The sequence below is a fragment of the Rosa rugosa genome, chromosome 4 (genome assembly GCF_958449725.1).
Source record: "Rosa rugosa chromosome 4, drRosRugo1.1, whole genome shotgun sequence".
NCBI classification, from domain to species: domain Eukaryota; kingdom Viridiplantae; phylum Streptophyta; class Magnoliopsida; order Rosales; family Rosaceae; genus Rosa; species Rosa rugosa.
In genome coordinates this window covers 31,725,649-31,739,782 of record NC_084823.1, presented here as the reverse complement: position 1 = coordinate 31,739,782, position 14,134 = coordinate 31,725,649, and the positions used below count along the sequence as shown (strand labels likewise).

Sequence of the window (14,134 nt, the reverse complement as noted above, 5' to 3'; positions counted from 1 at the left end):
GCTTTGTAGGCGGTGACAAGTTCTTCACGAGCTCTACAAATGTGTGCCCAATGATCAGACACTCCACATTGAGAACATACATCTCTTTGCTCAAACTCCATTGATTGAGGCGCTTTGAAAGCGTCATTAAGATGGCTCTTAGTGTTGGTGGAGCCACCAACATGGCCAGAGGCGTTGCCTCCCTCTCTCTTTCCACGTTGACCTCTTCGGTTCCGTGTTCGCCTATTTTGGCGATTACCTTCCCAAGTAGAGCGATTATATGGACCAGAAAGTCCAGAAGTATCCATAATGTTAGGGTTTTGCTCTTGGCGCCTTCTCTTAGGGGCACGACTATAATTGGATTCCGGAATATGCTCTATTTCCACGGATCTCAAATTATAGTTCTTCACAAGGATGTTGTCATACTTTTCAGTGACATTCATAGCTCCAATGAGCTCATGAAACCTTGTGATCCGTCCTGCAGTAACATCAATTCGATAGTTCTTAACAACCATCAATGCAGAAACGGGGAAGGTAGAGAGAGTCTTCTCAATCAACATCGCATTTGTGATCTCTTTACCACAGAATTCCATTAAGGATTTAATGCGAAGTGCTTCCGAGTTGTAGTCAAGAACTGACTTGAAATCATAGGAGCGGAGGCTATGCCATCTCACTTCTAGGTCAGGAAGCAAGGAAGGAGTCACGGACGTTGCCAAATCTTTCTTCGAGTGAGACCCACAGCCTTCTGGGGTCTTCTTCATTCATACACTCGTTCTGGAGCGAATCATCCATATGACGAGTCATTAGGATGATGGCTTTCGCCTTATTTGCCTCTAAGGCTGCTCTATTTGCTTCCAAAGCTTGAGCTTGCTCAACAGTTAGCACGTCCTGGCTAGGCTCAAGAATCGTATCCAGGATTCCATCGGCCTTGAGATGCTGGCGGACATCACGAACCCACCTATGATATTAAGAGCCAGTTGTTCCCAATGGAGCAAAGTCCAATTTGTTCAGGTTACTCATCCTGAAAGAGAACAAGAAATTAGGGTTAGTTTCGGAGCGTGAAAGGCTACCACGAAAACATATAAAATTTCTGAGCGTAGTCGCTTCCAAGAAATTAGGAATTTCCGAGCGTAGTCGCTTCCAAGAAATTAGGAATTTCCGGGCGTAGTCGCTTCCAAGAAATTAGGAATTTCCGGGCGTAGTCGCTTCCAAGAAATTCTATTCCAAGAGGGGTTGGATTAGATCGAAACAATGATGTGTGTGGTCGATCGTTTTCTTCTCAACAAACTCTTAAGTTTGGAGGACTCTACAAGCTCCAAGCTTGGAGTGAGCACGAACCCCCACAGTTCGGCTTTTGGTCTCCCCTATGAAGAAGAAAGGGGGGTAGAAGAAGGGAGGTTGAAAGTCCCCGAGAAAAGAAGAGAAATTGAATTTAAAAACTCCAAAAAACGGGAACGTTTAGTAAAAAATACCTCGAAATAAGTCGCCGGAAAGTGGCCGAAAGTCGGCTGGAAAAAGGTTGACCGGCGTTGACCGGCAATGCTGATGTGGCACCGGTTGCTAACGTGGCAGACTGATGCTGACGTGGCAGGCTGATGCAGTTGCTGACGTGGCAGTGTGGGTCTGGTTGTTGACGTGGCGATGGGGTCCGGCTGATGACGTGGCAGTGGGTCCAGATGCTGACGTGGTGGCTGCTGACTTGGCAGGCTGATGTAAGTGGGCTGGGCTTTGACCCTTGGGCTGGGCTTTGACTTCTTCCTTTTGGGCTGGGCTACTTATTTCTTCTTCTTTTCTTTTTCTTTTCTTTTCTGCCGGTTTTTCTGCCGGACGATCAGGCGGCCGGTTCAGCAAGTTTTAGGCCGGTTTTCATGGAATTTCTTCCGGTTCTGGATTTCTGGGTCAGAGGTGCTACTGCTGGAAAAATTTGGTAGCAATCGGAAGTCCGGAAGGTGGTGAACCGGGTAAATATTTGATGAGGGTTGTTTGGAGCTTCCGGTGGCCGGTTCGGTGGGTTTCCGGCCGGTTCGTGGGGTGGTGCCGCCGGTTCTGGACTCCTGGGATCGAGTTCTTCAATGTGTGAGGTGGAGGCAGAAAAGGCTTCAAGGTTTTGTATTCGGATTCAAGGTTTTTAGCTTCTTGAATCAAGGTTTGGCTATTTGTTTCAGGGTTAGGGCTTCGTGCTGATAACGTGTTGTAGAGAAACTGAAATTGAGATGAAATTGTTGTGTATTCTCATTGATAATAGGGGTCTCTTTATATAGAGGATTACAATGCATAGAATCTCAATCGTACAAGGAAAGTAATCGTACATTGAATAGGAATCTAGATCCTTCTAATTTAACCCTATTACCACTAGGTCAAGTAACCTAGAGTTTGGGCCAAACACATAAAAGAGAGATTTCCTTAAACAATTGTCTCTATTGTTTTTTATTTTTTTTTAATTAAGGAAATAACTTCATAAATTAGAACTCAAAAGAGTTGATTACAATCAAATCGTACGTAACACATCTAGAAGAATATTAGTTTGGAGTTTCAAGAGGAGCTAGCTGCTGTGTTTGGGGTTAACAGAGTCGACAAACATGACAAGTACTTGGGGCTTCCCACTGAGGTGAGGTACTGGAAAACGGAAGCATTCCAGTTTATAATGGAGAAGACTAGAGATAAGATGAAGAATTGGAAAGATAAGACCCTAAGCTTGGCCGGTAAAGAGTTGATGATTAAGTCTGTGGTACAAACAGTACCAACGTATGTGATGAGTTGTTTCGAGCTTCTTAAATACCTTTGTCAAGAGAGAAATTCTTAGGTGGGGGTTTCCCCACCACGTGGATTTACGGCCAGCCAATCAGAAGAAAGGAAATTTTTCATCTTTTCCGAAACTACCCCTGCTCCTTAAAGTGCAATACCCAAAACACCCCTCTGCTGGGCAGTGATTGGTCCTCCCCACCACGTGTCCGTGCGGTCCGCCCCACGCAAGATTCTCTCTTGTCAAGAAAGGCATCATTGCATGGCTGAATCTTGGTGGGGAGACTCTGACAAAGGTCGGAAAATCCATTGGTTAGCTTGGGATAAAATGTGTGTACCAAAATATGAAGGTGGGCTGGGTTTTCGCAATATGGAGCTGTTCAATTAGGCACTCCTTGCTAAGCAAGGTTGGTGCATACTTCGGACTCTAGACTCCCTGCTGGCACGAACGCTGAAAGAAAAATATTTCCCTAATGGTCACTTCTTGTTGGCGGTTGTTAATTCAGGGGAATCTTATGCTTGGAGGAGCCTTATTAAGGGCGTGGAACTGCTTAAATCGGATATCTCTGTATGGTATGACCCCTGGCTCCCAAAACCTTATACTTTTAAACCATATTTAGGAATGGTTGAAGGCCTTGAAGAGCTGAAAGTGGCGGACCTTATAGACCATGACTCTGGTGATTGAATGAGAGACTGGTTGGTAGTAGGCATGACTTTCAAGTTCTAAAAATTTAATGTCTATTGGCCTTTTTATTTTATATTTATGATGTTATGAGTTTCATTGGTTACCTTTTCCAAAAGTATGAGATTTAGTGATGTTTATGGTTATGAGGTAGGTTGTATTATGCTATGAGTTTTTTCTTATACCTTGTCAAGATGTATATAGTTTTAGATACCTCATTGTTATGTGATTTATTGGTTACCTATTCTAGAGGTATGTTATCTAATGTCATGGCTATAAAGTATGTTTAGTGTTATGAGTTTCTTTGATACCTGGTCATGAAGTATTTACATTGCAAGTAAATTTTAGGTTACTCGTCATGCATAAATCTACATTTAGTTTTCCAAATAGTTGTCATACTCTCTCTCTTTAATTTTTAGTGACTTTTGTTAATGTTGTCCTACAAATGTTATTTGCTTGGCAAATAGAAAGGTTTCAATCTCAAACAAGCATGTTTTATTTGCAATTTGCATCACTTGAAAATTTGGTTGGTAAAATGATATGATCTTTAATATGTCTGAGAACATGGTATACGTTGATTAATGAAAGAAGCTATACCTTACACAAGCGCTTCGAGAAGGCGTACCTACAACCTTTTTACTGCCGCCCAATAAAATTTTTATTACCTCTCAATAAAAATTTATTGGGTTTTATTGAGAGGTAATAAAAGTCTTCAGCGACCTATTTTGGAACCTCCGGCCGGTGACTGGTGACCGGATTTTAGCGAAGTCTCCAATGACTTTTTAATTATTTGGAGGGCAAACTTATCTTTTTATATTTAAATAGGGTAAGTGGGCACATAAATCTTTTAGTGAAGTAAGCGGACATTTGAGTCCAACAAATTAGGTGAATGGTCAAGAACCCAAGGTTTGTAGCTTTGCTGTTGTTGCCTTGTTGGGTGGATAAGGGATTTTTTTTTCTTTGAGAGTAAAAAACAGGAATAAATTACCCAAAAAACACTGTATGAGCAAATAGAGAGTAAAAAAGCAAAATTGGGTGGAAATTGTAGCAGCATTGATGGGTTTGGCGAGATTTGGGCGTCCGAAGGGAGCACCAGAAGGACAGTTGAGTCCCAACCTCTTTCTCGCCAACTGTGGGCCCGCCGTGGGACTCTCCCACGACGCCATTGCTTCAGCGTTTGGGGCCTTCGGTCAAGTCAAAAGATGGAAAGAGATTTTGATTCAATCACTGGGAGAAAATGTTTTTCTTGCTTGAAAGAAAGGGCGAGGGGCAAGCAGGTATGATACTTCTCGCTTGTGTCTATGAAGAACAACTAAAGAAATGTTCTTAAAGAAAAGAAAAGGATTCAAGATGGGGTCAAGAAATGGGAAAAAAGCTTTTGTTATTGTGTTTTCACTCCTAGGCTCACATTTGGTGCCTCTCTATATTCTCGAAAGATTTCTAATTGTAAGGTATGTATCTTGTTCTTGGATTACTTTCTTTTTCTTTTTAGGTATATTGTCATATTAATCTCATGATAGCTTTTTACTCTCAACTACTACATTTCTAATTTACCTACTAAGTAATTAGATGAAAGTGAGGCTTGAATACCATAAACCTTCAAGCTAAAAAAAGATCGTATCTTCTACGATCATAGGTATAATATAGTAGAAAACCTAATAAAGAGGTATGATACAAAAAAAAAAGATTGTAATATAGAGGTGTCCGTGTCATACAAAAAAAACAAAAAGAAACCTCTTATATATCAGATACATACTTGAAATCAAATTAACTAGAAAAAGTGTTTTGATGATCAGGTACGAAGTGGTGTTAGCTCAGTGGTTAGAGCACCCACTACCTATGTACGAAGTCATGGGTTCGAGTCACCATGGGGGCAGGAGTGAAACCCTTTGATCCTCTTTTTTTTTTTTTTTTTTTTTTTAAAGGTACCTAGCTTATTATATAGGTATACACATATAGGTATAATATAGAGACTTTCAACCTAATAAACATGGTCAACTCGCAATGATAGAGTACCTAAGAAAGAGGTTGATGTTAAAAATGATTCTAATAAATAGGTTGATATGAAAATTTCTAGAAATCAAGTTAGCTAAACATACCTGTCTAATCTTTAGGTTGTAATTTAAAAAAAAAAATACAATCTATTAGTTGGGTTAAAAACTTTAAACTTCTACTTTTAGGTTAGGTTGCAAGTAAAACAGAAAGTTACTTTTAAAATAGAAAGTTTAAATTATCAAAAAGTAAATATCACATTCACTTCAATCTATATAACTTTTGAATTCAGAAAATTATGTAAAAAAAGATCCATAATTCTAGCAATCATGATGAATTTAATGAAAATTGCGATAATAATGGGGCCAATAAAAAAGTTCTACAATTAAGGTATTTAAAGATGACATTAATTTTGCTAGTTGACTTATGTTTGTCAGATTTAAATTATGGCAATTTGTGTAATTATTTGCTAGATTGAAAAGAAATAATAGGTGGGTTTTTTCCATTAAATTTTCTAGAAATTGGGTGTATAATGAAATGCCCCGATCCTTAATATGCATGAGAACGTATGGTATACGTTGAATCGTTGTTAGTATAGGTTTGATGTATGTTGGCATTTCTAATACAAAAGCTAGAATCATAGGTCTGCTAGAGTTATCAAGTGTAAACTGGAAGTGATATATGATCATACAATGCTCCAGCTGACTCTTCGATGCACTCCAGGTATGGGCATATGCATTTGCATTTCATTAAGGTCAATCTACATGCATACTGGGATTGCAATCTGTTCTGCAATCCCTATCAGATCAGGTTTTATTAAGTTCAATCTACATGCATACTGGGATTGCAATCTGTTCTGCAATCCCTGTCAGGTCAGGTCGTTGGATGTTATGTCTTCTTTTTCACGTTTTTTGCACATTCATTAGTTGCGTCTTAAAAGGATATTTCACTACATAATTTGTGCTGTTAAGACGTATCGTCTTCATTAAGGATAGAATCGGGTTTACTTGTTGAATATCTTTTTATGATTTGTTCCTTCCATATTAGGAGTTAATTAGGTTTTGGAGTCTTTATTGTCCAAGGTTTTAGGGGGAGTCTGATATACATATACAACGTGTTCAACCATTCATCGGGAACCTTGAGCCGAATAAGAATTGGTGCATCTATTGAGTCAAGATTTTTCATTTGTTTTTGTGAGAAACCGTGTGCTTCAAATTCGAGTCTATGAACTACTTGTTCCATGCTTAAGTAGATCATTGAGTCAAACACATCCATCATTCATTACATTCTTCACATCAAGTGCTCTCGAGGTCAGTTGGAGTCGTTGATGTGCGTACAAGGTTGAAGGTTGAGGTCAGCACCTATCAACAAGTGAAGACAGTTCAAAGGTGGTAAAGATCTACAAGTACACGATCAGACAATCTACTAGTGTGTCTAGTAAGTAAGCCGAGGTCAGAGCTTTGGATTGTTTGTAAAGAACTTGTATTCTTTCATCTAGTGATTTGTTTTCATTAGGGTCTTTAACCTTAAAGGCCCCGCAGTTGTTTTCCTCATTTTTGAGGTTTTTACTGCGCAAACAATTCTGCTCTCTTGGTTGCTGTGTGTTTGTGATTATCTTGATTGCCTAGTTATCTTACTGCTGTTTTGGGATCCATACCTGTATTTCAATCCTGAGTATTATCTGATACGTTTTTGAATTGAAGGGAAGTTTTCTGCGAGAATAGCCTATTCACCCCCCCCCCCTCTAGGCATATTTGTTTCATCCTAGTATTTTCAATCGTTGATTAATGAAAGAAGCTATACCTTACACAATCGCTTCGAGAAGGCGTACCTACAACGTTCTCCATAAATCGTTATTCAGAAGGTTAACAATTGGTTTAGTTAATAATGATTTTACTGGTAAAAATTTGTAGCTAAATAACTTGAAAATGTGGGTTTACTTAGGTAATGACCCTTTCTGATAACTTCATTGAGTTGGGGTTCACAAACGGTATTGCAAAGATTTTGATAAAGTTAACATTTAATGGTTTTGTGAATTGAGTAACGAATTAATCGTAAGGAAGGAGCAAAAAGATAAAAACAAATTTGGGTGGAGAAGATGAAGATTAATGCTATCCAATGAAAATTAAATAGCATTTGTATTTAATTAAGTAAAAATGTCTATTTACTCAAATTTGAGCTACACTAACCCCATTTGTCCAAACATCTTATAGGATTACCCACTTACCCAATAAATTACATAAGTTTTGCCCTAATACCCAATTAAGTTATTTTTTATTGTTTTTTGTTTATTTTTGGGACAATTTTGCCCTCTCTCCCTGTCATTTAGAGAGACTTCACTGGCCGCCTGAATCTGGTAATCCACCGCCGGAATCCGTTGACCGGTGACCGGAATCCCACGTCTAGTTTTATTGCCCCTCTCAATAATACCCATTAAACTTTTTACTGCCCCCCAATAAACTTTTTATTACCCCGCAATAAAAATTTATTGGGATTTATTGAGGGGTAATAAAAGTCTTCGGCGACCTCTTTGGGAACCTCCGGTCGGTAACTGGTGACCGGATTTTGGCGAAGTCTCCAATGACTTTTTAATTATTTGGAGGGCAAACTTATCTTTTTATATTTAAAGTAAGCTGACATTTATTGAGCTCAAATTGGGTAAATGATCAAGAACCTAAGATTTTTTTTCTTTGAGAGTTAATAAATTACCCATAAAACACTACATGAGCAAATAGAGGGTAAAAAAGCAAAATTGGGCGGAAATTGTAGCAGCATAGCATTGATGGGTTTGGCGAGATTTGGGCGTCCGAAGGGAGCACCAGAAGGGCAGTTGAGCCCCAACCTGTTCGTCGCCAACTGTGGGCCCGCCGTGGGACTCTCCCACGACGCCATTGCTTCGGCGTTTGGGGCCTTCGGTCAAGTCAAAGGCGTCTACGCAGCCGACGACACCGGTGCTCGTGTCGTTGTCTCCTTTGCTGAAGAGGCCTCTGCCCAGAACGCCTTGAATGCGTTGCATGGCCGCCCTTGTGCTCACCTCGGGGGTCGTACCTTGCACATTCGCTATTCTGTTCTTCAACCCACCTCACTGGTGAGTTTGGGTTTCCATTACTTCATCAAAGTTTGATTCTTTTTATGGTGTTATTGGATTGCGTTTAGTGAAATGTAGTGTTTTTTTTTTGCTTGAGGCCAAGTTTGGTTTTCGATTAGTTCATCAAAGTTTGATTCTTTTTATGATATAATTGGATTGCGTTGAGTAAATGTAGTGTTTTTGCTTGAGGCCAAGTTTGGTTTTTGATTAGTTCATCAAAGCTTGATTCTTTTTATGATATGATTGGATTGTGTTTAGTTAATGTAGTGTTTTTTTGCTTGACGGCAAGTTTGGTTTTCGATTAGTTCATCAAAGTTTAATTCTTTTTATGATATGATTGGATTGTGTTTAGTGAAATGTAGTGTTTTTTGCTTGAGGGCAGTAGGAGATAGTTTGTGATCCTATTGAAGAAATTTGCATCGTATCATGTCGTATTGTTTGTCATTTTAATGCTATGACTTGCATTTCAATGCAGAAAGTTGTGATTGGATTGATTACTAGGTCTATTCGAAGAATGGTTCTGGCTCCAGGATAATTTACTTTTGGCTTGAAATGATGTTTAAAGTTTTTTTTTTTTTTGAAACTTGTAGGAGGCTGTTTATTTCATCTTTTCTAGAATCAATAAATCTTCATATGGAAACTTTTGTCGGTGCTTCTTTATTTTGGATAGATGAATTGAGTTCTGTGGTGAGTGTATGTTCTTCAGTTTCTTCTCACGTTTATAAGTATCATGTCTTTCAGGGTCGAGTCAATGACTCTGTGGAAGCATCTTTACTGGATTCGGAGTTGAATATTCCTGGCCTCTACTTATTCCACGATTTTGTCACGGCTGAAGAAGAGGAGGTATTTGTTTCTTGTATATGTTTCACTAAGTTATATATGTTATTCAGATATCTATGTATATCTTTGGTTTCTTTAGGAGCTCCTTGCAGCAGTTGATGAAAGGCCTTGGAAAAATCTTGCAAAAAGAAGGGTTCAGCATTATGGCTATGAATTTTGTTATGAGGTAAGATTCGAATACTACAGACTTTTTATTAGTTCGTCATCAGCTACATTTTGAATATACACAAGCATTTAAATTAGTTACAAAACATCTGAAAACTAGTCATTACAATTAACATGTACTCATCCCATATATTGGGAAGGGCGGAAGCTGTTCCTAATACTTAAATGGAATTCTGTAATCTAGGCTGCGGTTGCATGAGAATTCATACTTGCAACAGAGCAAAATCTTAGTGACATGTATCAAAATTTTTGACAATACAATGACATAGTACATGTGAAGATGGCTTACGGATTTCTTTACTTCACTCTGTACTTCCATGAGTTTCTCCATCTTGGATGAAATAGAGCAATAACTTGGAAATTGGTCGAAAGATTAGGGACATTTGTGGAAAGTCAGATATTTCCTGGGATGTTGCTGACATTGTGCCTATAAAGAAGACTTAGAAATTTTATCCTGTTCATTGCATAGAAAAATTTCTTAGTTTATTGGAAGTACAAGATCAGAAATTAATCATGTGCTTGGGGTTATGCACTCTTGATCTGGTAACAGATGTTCCTCAATATTTCCAAACTCTCTTATCAACCATAAACTATGAAACAAGTTGTCTCTTTGGAAGGGAGAGAAGTGACAATGGAATGCCAAAGTGAACTTTGGTTCTTCCCTTTTTCGTTTTTTGTTCGTTTTGTAATATTTTGTTAGCCTTCTGTTACTTTTCTAATTTCTAAAGGGTTACCAGATATACGATGATCCTCTTATTTTAGGAGTATGAATGACTATCCAAGCCTTCTGTATGATTCAATCTTCATACTTCTTTGGCAGACAAGGAATGTTGATTCTAAGAAGAATTTAGGTGAATTTCCAGCATTTGTTCCCCCTATACTTGAAAGAATATCTATGCTTCCGAAGCGCGAGGATGTTGAAACTATAGCTTTGGACCAATTAACGGTGAGCAATTGTGCTTCTCTACGCTTTATTCTGAATAATTCTGTCAATCGAGAATGTAAATCTTACTTTTTAGTTAATTTATATAATGAGATAAAACAAGATCTTTGTAAGTGGGAGGTCGTGAGTTTGACCCACAATAGGCTAGTTGCTGTACCTAAGTTGTTGATTTGATCAAAAAAAAAAAAACAAGATCCTTATTATCTAGTATGTTATTTACCAATATGTCTTCAGATGATGATTTATTGTTTCTGATCTTGCTATTAGTTTTATGTTAGGATGAGATAAAACAAGATCGCTGTTATCTATTCATTGTTAGTTACTATATGTCTACAGATGATGAATTATTGGATCATGAATCCATGATATACATTTAAGACTGAAGAAAGATTGTTATATTATTATTACAGGTTAATGAGTATCCACCTGGGGTGGGCTTGTCCCCACATATTGATACCCATTCTGCTTTTGAGGGATTAATTTTCAGCCTTTCGTTAGCAGGGCCTTGCATCATGGAGTTCAGAAGATACTTTGAAGGTGACCGGCCACCTAGAACTTCCTCAAGTATTGATATCGAAACGGAAAATTCTGAAAACAATTCAAATTTCTTAAGGAGGGCTATATATCTTCCCCCTCGGTCTTTGTTACTATTATCTGGAGAGGCACGCTATGCTTGGCATCACTACATTCCACATCATAAGGTATATTTCATGGTTTATGAATCATCAACTCGTTGTGTCCTGAGTTTGTTCTACTAATTGCCTAAACTGTTTTACATGCTGTAAGAATATGTTGAAACTGTTAATCATGTTTAGTCATACATGGCATCAACATTAATTACACACATACTTACTCTTTCTTGCACTAATTGAGCATTGTTATTCTATATCCATTATGCCAACAGTTCAATAGTGCTTGTTTGACAGATTGACAAGGTAAAAGACAGTGTGATCAGAAGAGGCTCAAGGAGGGTGTCTTTCACATTTCGTAAGGTGCATATTTTTGATGTTTGTCTATATTTGCCTGCCAATGTGGAGATTCTTATTTGATGTCATCATGGTTATGCTACACATGCGTCCTTAAAGATGATTTACAGGAAAAAAAAACCAACTTATGCAGTATCTTAAGAACATTGCACTGTCACGTATGATATCCTAATTGCTCATGTAATTTCTTGGTGTTTGGAACATGATTCAAGAAGCTTGAATTTCTTTTTCTTCTGAAAAAACACAAGCATAAATTTTTAACTAGGTAATTCGGGTTAATTAATCTGAGCCTGGTTTGAAATCTTGAAAAGTTCATTAGCTGATTAAATCTCACTGAAAGGGTGAAGTTGATCATGTTCTGATAAGAAACAATCTGCATATTTAACTTTCCTTCCAATTGATTGAATTGAATTAGGACTTCAATATGATCGGATATGGATTCTTTCTAGGATTATGATTCTCAACAAGATCCTCTTATTATCTTTCTATGCTCTATTATTCTGATATGTAAAACATAGTTGTGGGTTTAGGGATTAGTTTGGTAATCAAGTTGAAGCCTACATGGATGTTGATTTTGACATAATCACCATTACCAAATTTTCTTCCAGCATGGTATCACAGACTATGCTCCCAACTGCAAGGAGAAAAATGGGCGACTTCTCTGTGTACTAGTCATATATTTCATTTTATCTTGCTCGGATCTTATGTCAATTCTCATCTTGTGTAGATATTGTCTCATGAGTGTTTGAGTTAGATTTTCAACATGATGAGAGTTGGACATCTAGTCTCCAGCTTGAGGCGAAGTGTTGTTCATGGAGGCTGGTTCATTTAGCTTTATAGTTGATCATGAGGAATAAGTTTGAATGAGGCCTGTTAGCTTGCATTTTGGTTTTGGTGCAAATGATTCAATTAGCTTATTTCCAGGATTGTAAAGAGAGCAGATTTATGTCTTCAAGTGGCGTCAGTATCCCAGTCATCTTTTTTTGTCTCATTGGGATTATATCAAGTTCAATTTTTAGAACATTGGGAGTTTTCAACATCTTGTCTCCAGCTTGAAAGGGATTGTCATTAATAGAGGCTGATTTATTTAGATACGTAGTTGATCATTACAGGTGAGAGAGAGAGAGAGAGAGAGAGAGGTAATCTCTGGAGCAGATTTATTAGTGCATCTCCTATATGAAACCAAATGATCCAAGCCATATGTAATTCAAAAGATAATACAATGATTAAAACTTCCTTCCAACATTACTCATACTAGATTTTACCGACTACTATGATAATGTTTGGCAGTTTTGCAATAACAGGAGGCACTATTACACACAGTAGCACCTATCTTTGCCAGTGTTTGCATGCAGTAGCAACCAACCCATTGTCCTAACTAGAATTCCAAAGTTAGCATACATAACTTAAAAGTTGTATACATCAATCTTCTGTCTTTTTCTAGTTTTTTTGGTAATAAAGAGGGCCTATGTCCTTCTGAGAAGGACGAGAGTGGAACTCTCGTATTGGGTATGAGGCTAAATTCCCTCTACCACTAGATCTACTGCCAAACCTTTTGTGTGCCTAGTACACAGCAAGTTCTGCTATGAGATAAAGCAGTAGCTTGGTGTACAGAAACTATTTCCTGGGCCAAGTGATTCATTGAGATTAAGATGACTGAAAATGCTGCAAGAGTGGATGAATCTGTGGTTCTAGAGCTTCAACTGAATTATTTGCTTCTATTGAGTACACTGAAAAACAGCCGTGCGTATGCGAATTATAGTGCTTCCAGTCCTTCTGTTGTTTTCTGAGCCTCCTCCTATGTTCATAGTAGTTGCATTATGAACTAACTGCTTGGTGCCTCAAGATAGTCACATGCTTGGCCATTGTCTCTTCTATGCTTTCTAGTAATTGATTTTATCAAGGTATACTAACTACCTTCATGCTTTTGCAGGTCAGAACAACTCCTTGCCAATGTGAATTTCCACAATACTGTGATTCTCAGAGATAAAAAGGGCATGTTGATTGGAGTTATCGGTGCTTTTAATCTTGTCATCATTATTGGAGATGGTTGACGTGGCGATATCTCATTAGGTGGATTTCATTCTTTGATCTTCTAAGACATGACTCGGCTGTTGAAGTTTTAGAGTTGGTTGCTCAGACCTTGTAGGGAGGATTTTAGTGACTGAAAAGTCACTTACCAACTTTATTGGATTAAACCGGGGTGGGTGAAATGGCAATCCATGTAGCAAGTTACTTGCTGGTCTTCGGAGTAAAAAGCCATTGGAAATGGAATGAAATATAGATTTCTTATTGATAGAGACATATGTATCCTATTTTGTGTGTTATTTTGTTGTAGTTAGAACTTTGTAGTGGAGCCTCCAGAGTTTAGTATTATGATCAATATTATACAAGTAGTGAAAGGAGAAGAAATAGTTTTGCCAATATATACAATATGAACAAAGTGAACATAACTCGTTGTTCTTGTATTCTCTCAAAAAAAAAAAAAAACTCGTTGTTCTTGTAAAAGATTTACCAGTGTTTTAAAGAAAATTAGTCTTTCACTCAAGGAACATCTGTCTTAGTTTGTACTAGCAAGAGAACCCGCGCGATGCCACGGGGTAGATTTTGTATTTTGATCTTTTTATGTTCAGTTTTAAGTTTTTGGTTCAGAAAACCAGCCAAGATGTGTTTAGATGAAACAAAAAATATGCGCTAAACGAATTTTTCAGAATTTA

General features: G+C 37.9%; 1 protein-coding gene across 2 annotated transcripts; it reads left to right on the top strand.

The window, feature by feature from the left end:
- Positions 1–8,130: 8,130 nt before the first annotated feature.
- On the top strand, positions 8,131–13,850 carry LOC133706658 (alkylated DNA repair protein ALKBH8 homolog). Of its 2 annotated transcripts, none has more exons than XR_009844656.1 (7): positions 8,131–8,483; positions 9,225–9,326; positions 9,403–9,489; positions 10,309–10,434; positions 10,842–11,132; positions 11,344–11,423; positions 13,351–13,850. XR_009844656.1 is itself a non-coding variant. In XM_062132202.1 (7 exons), exons 1-7 carry the CDS (start codon positions 8,178–8,180, stop codon positions 13,405–13,407), a joined length of 1,035 nt encoding a protein of 344 aa, XP_061988186.1. In that variant the 5' UTR covers positions 8,131–8,177; the 3' UTR covers positions 13,408–13,850. The 2 variants fall into 2 exon arrangements, 1 of the variants encoding a protein (XP_061988186.1); XM_062132202.1 differs by having other exon boundaries at positions 11,358–11,423.
- Positions 13,851–14,134: the final 284 nt, after the last annotated feature.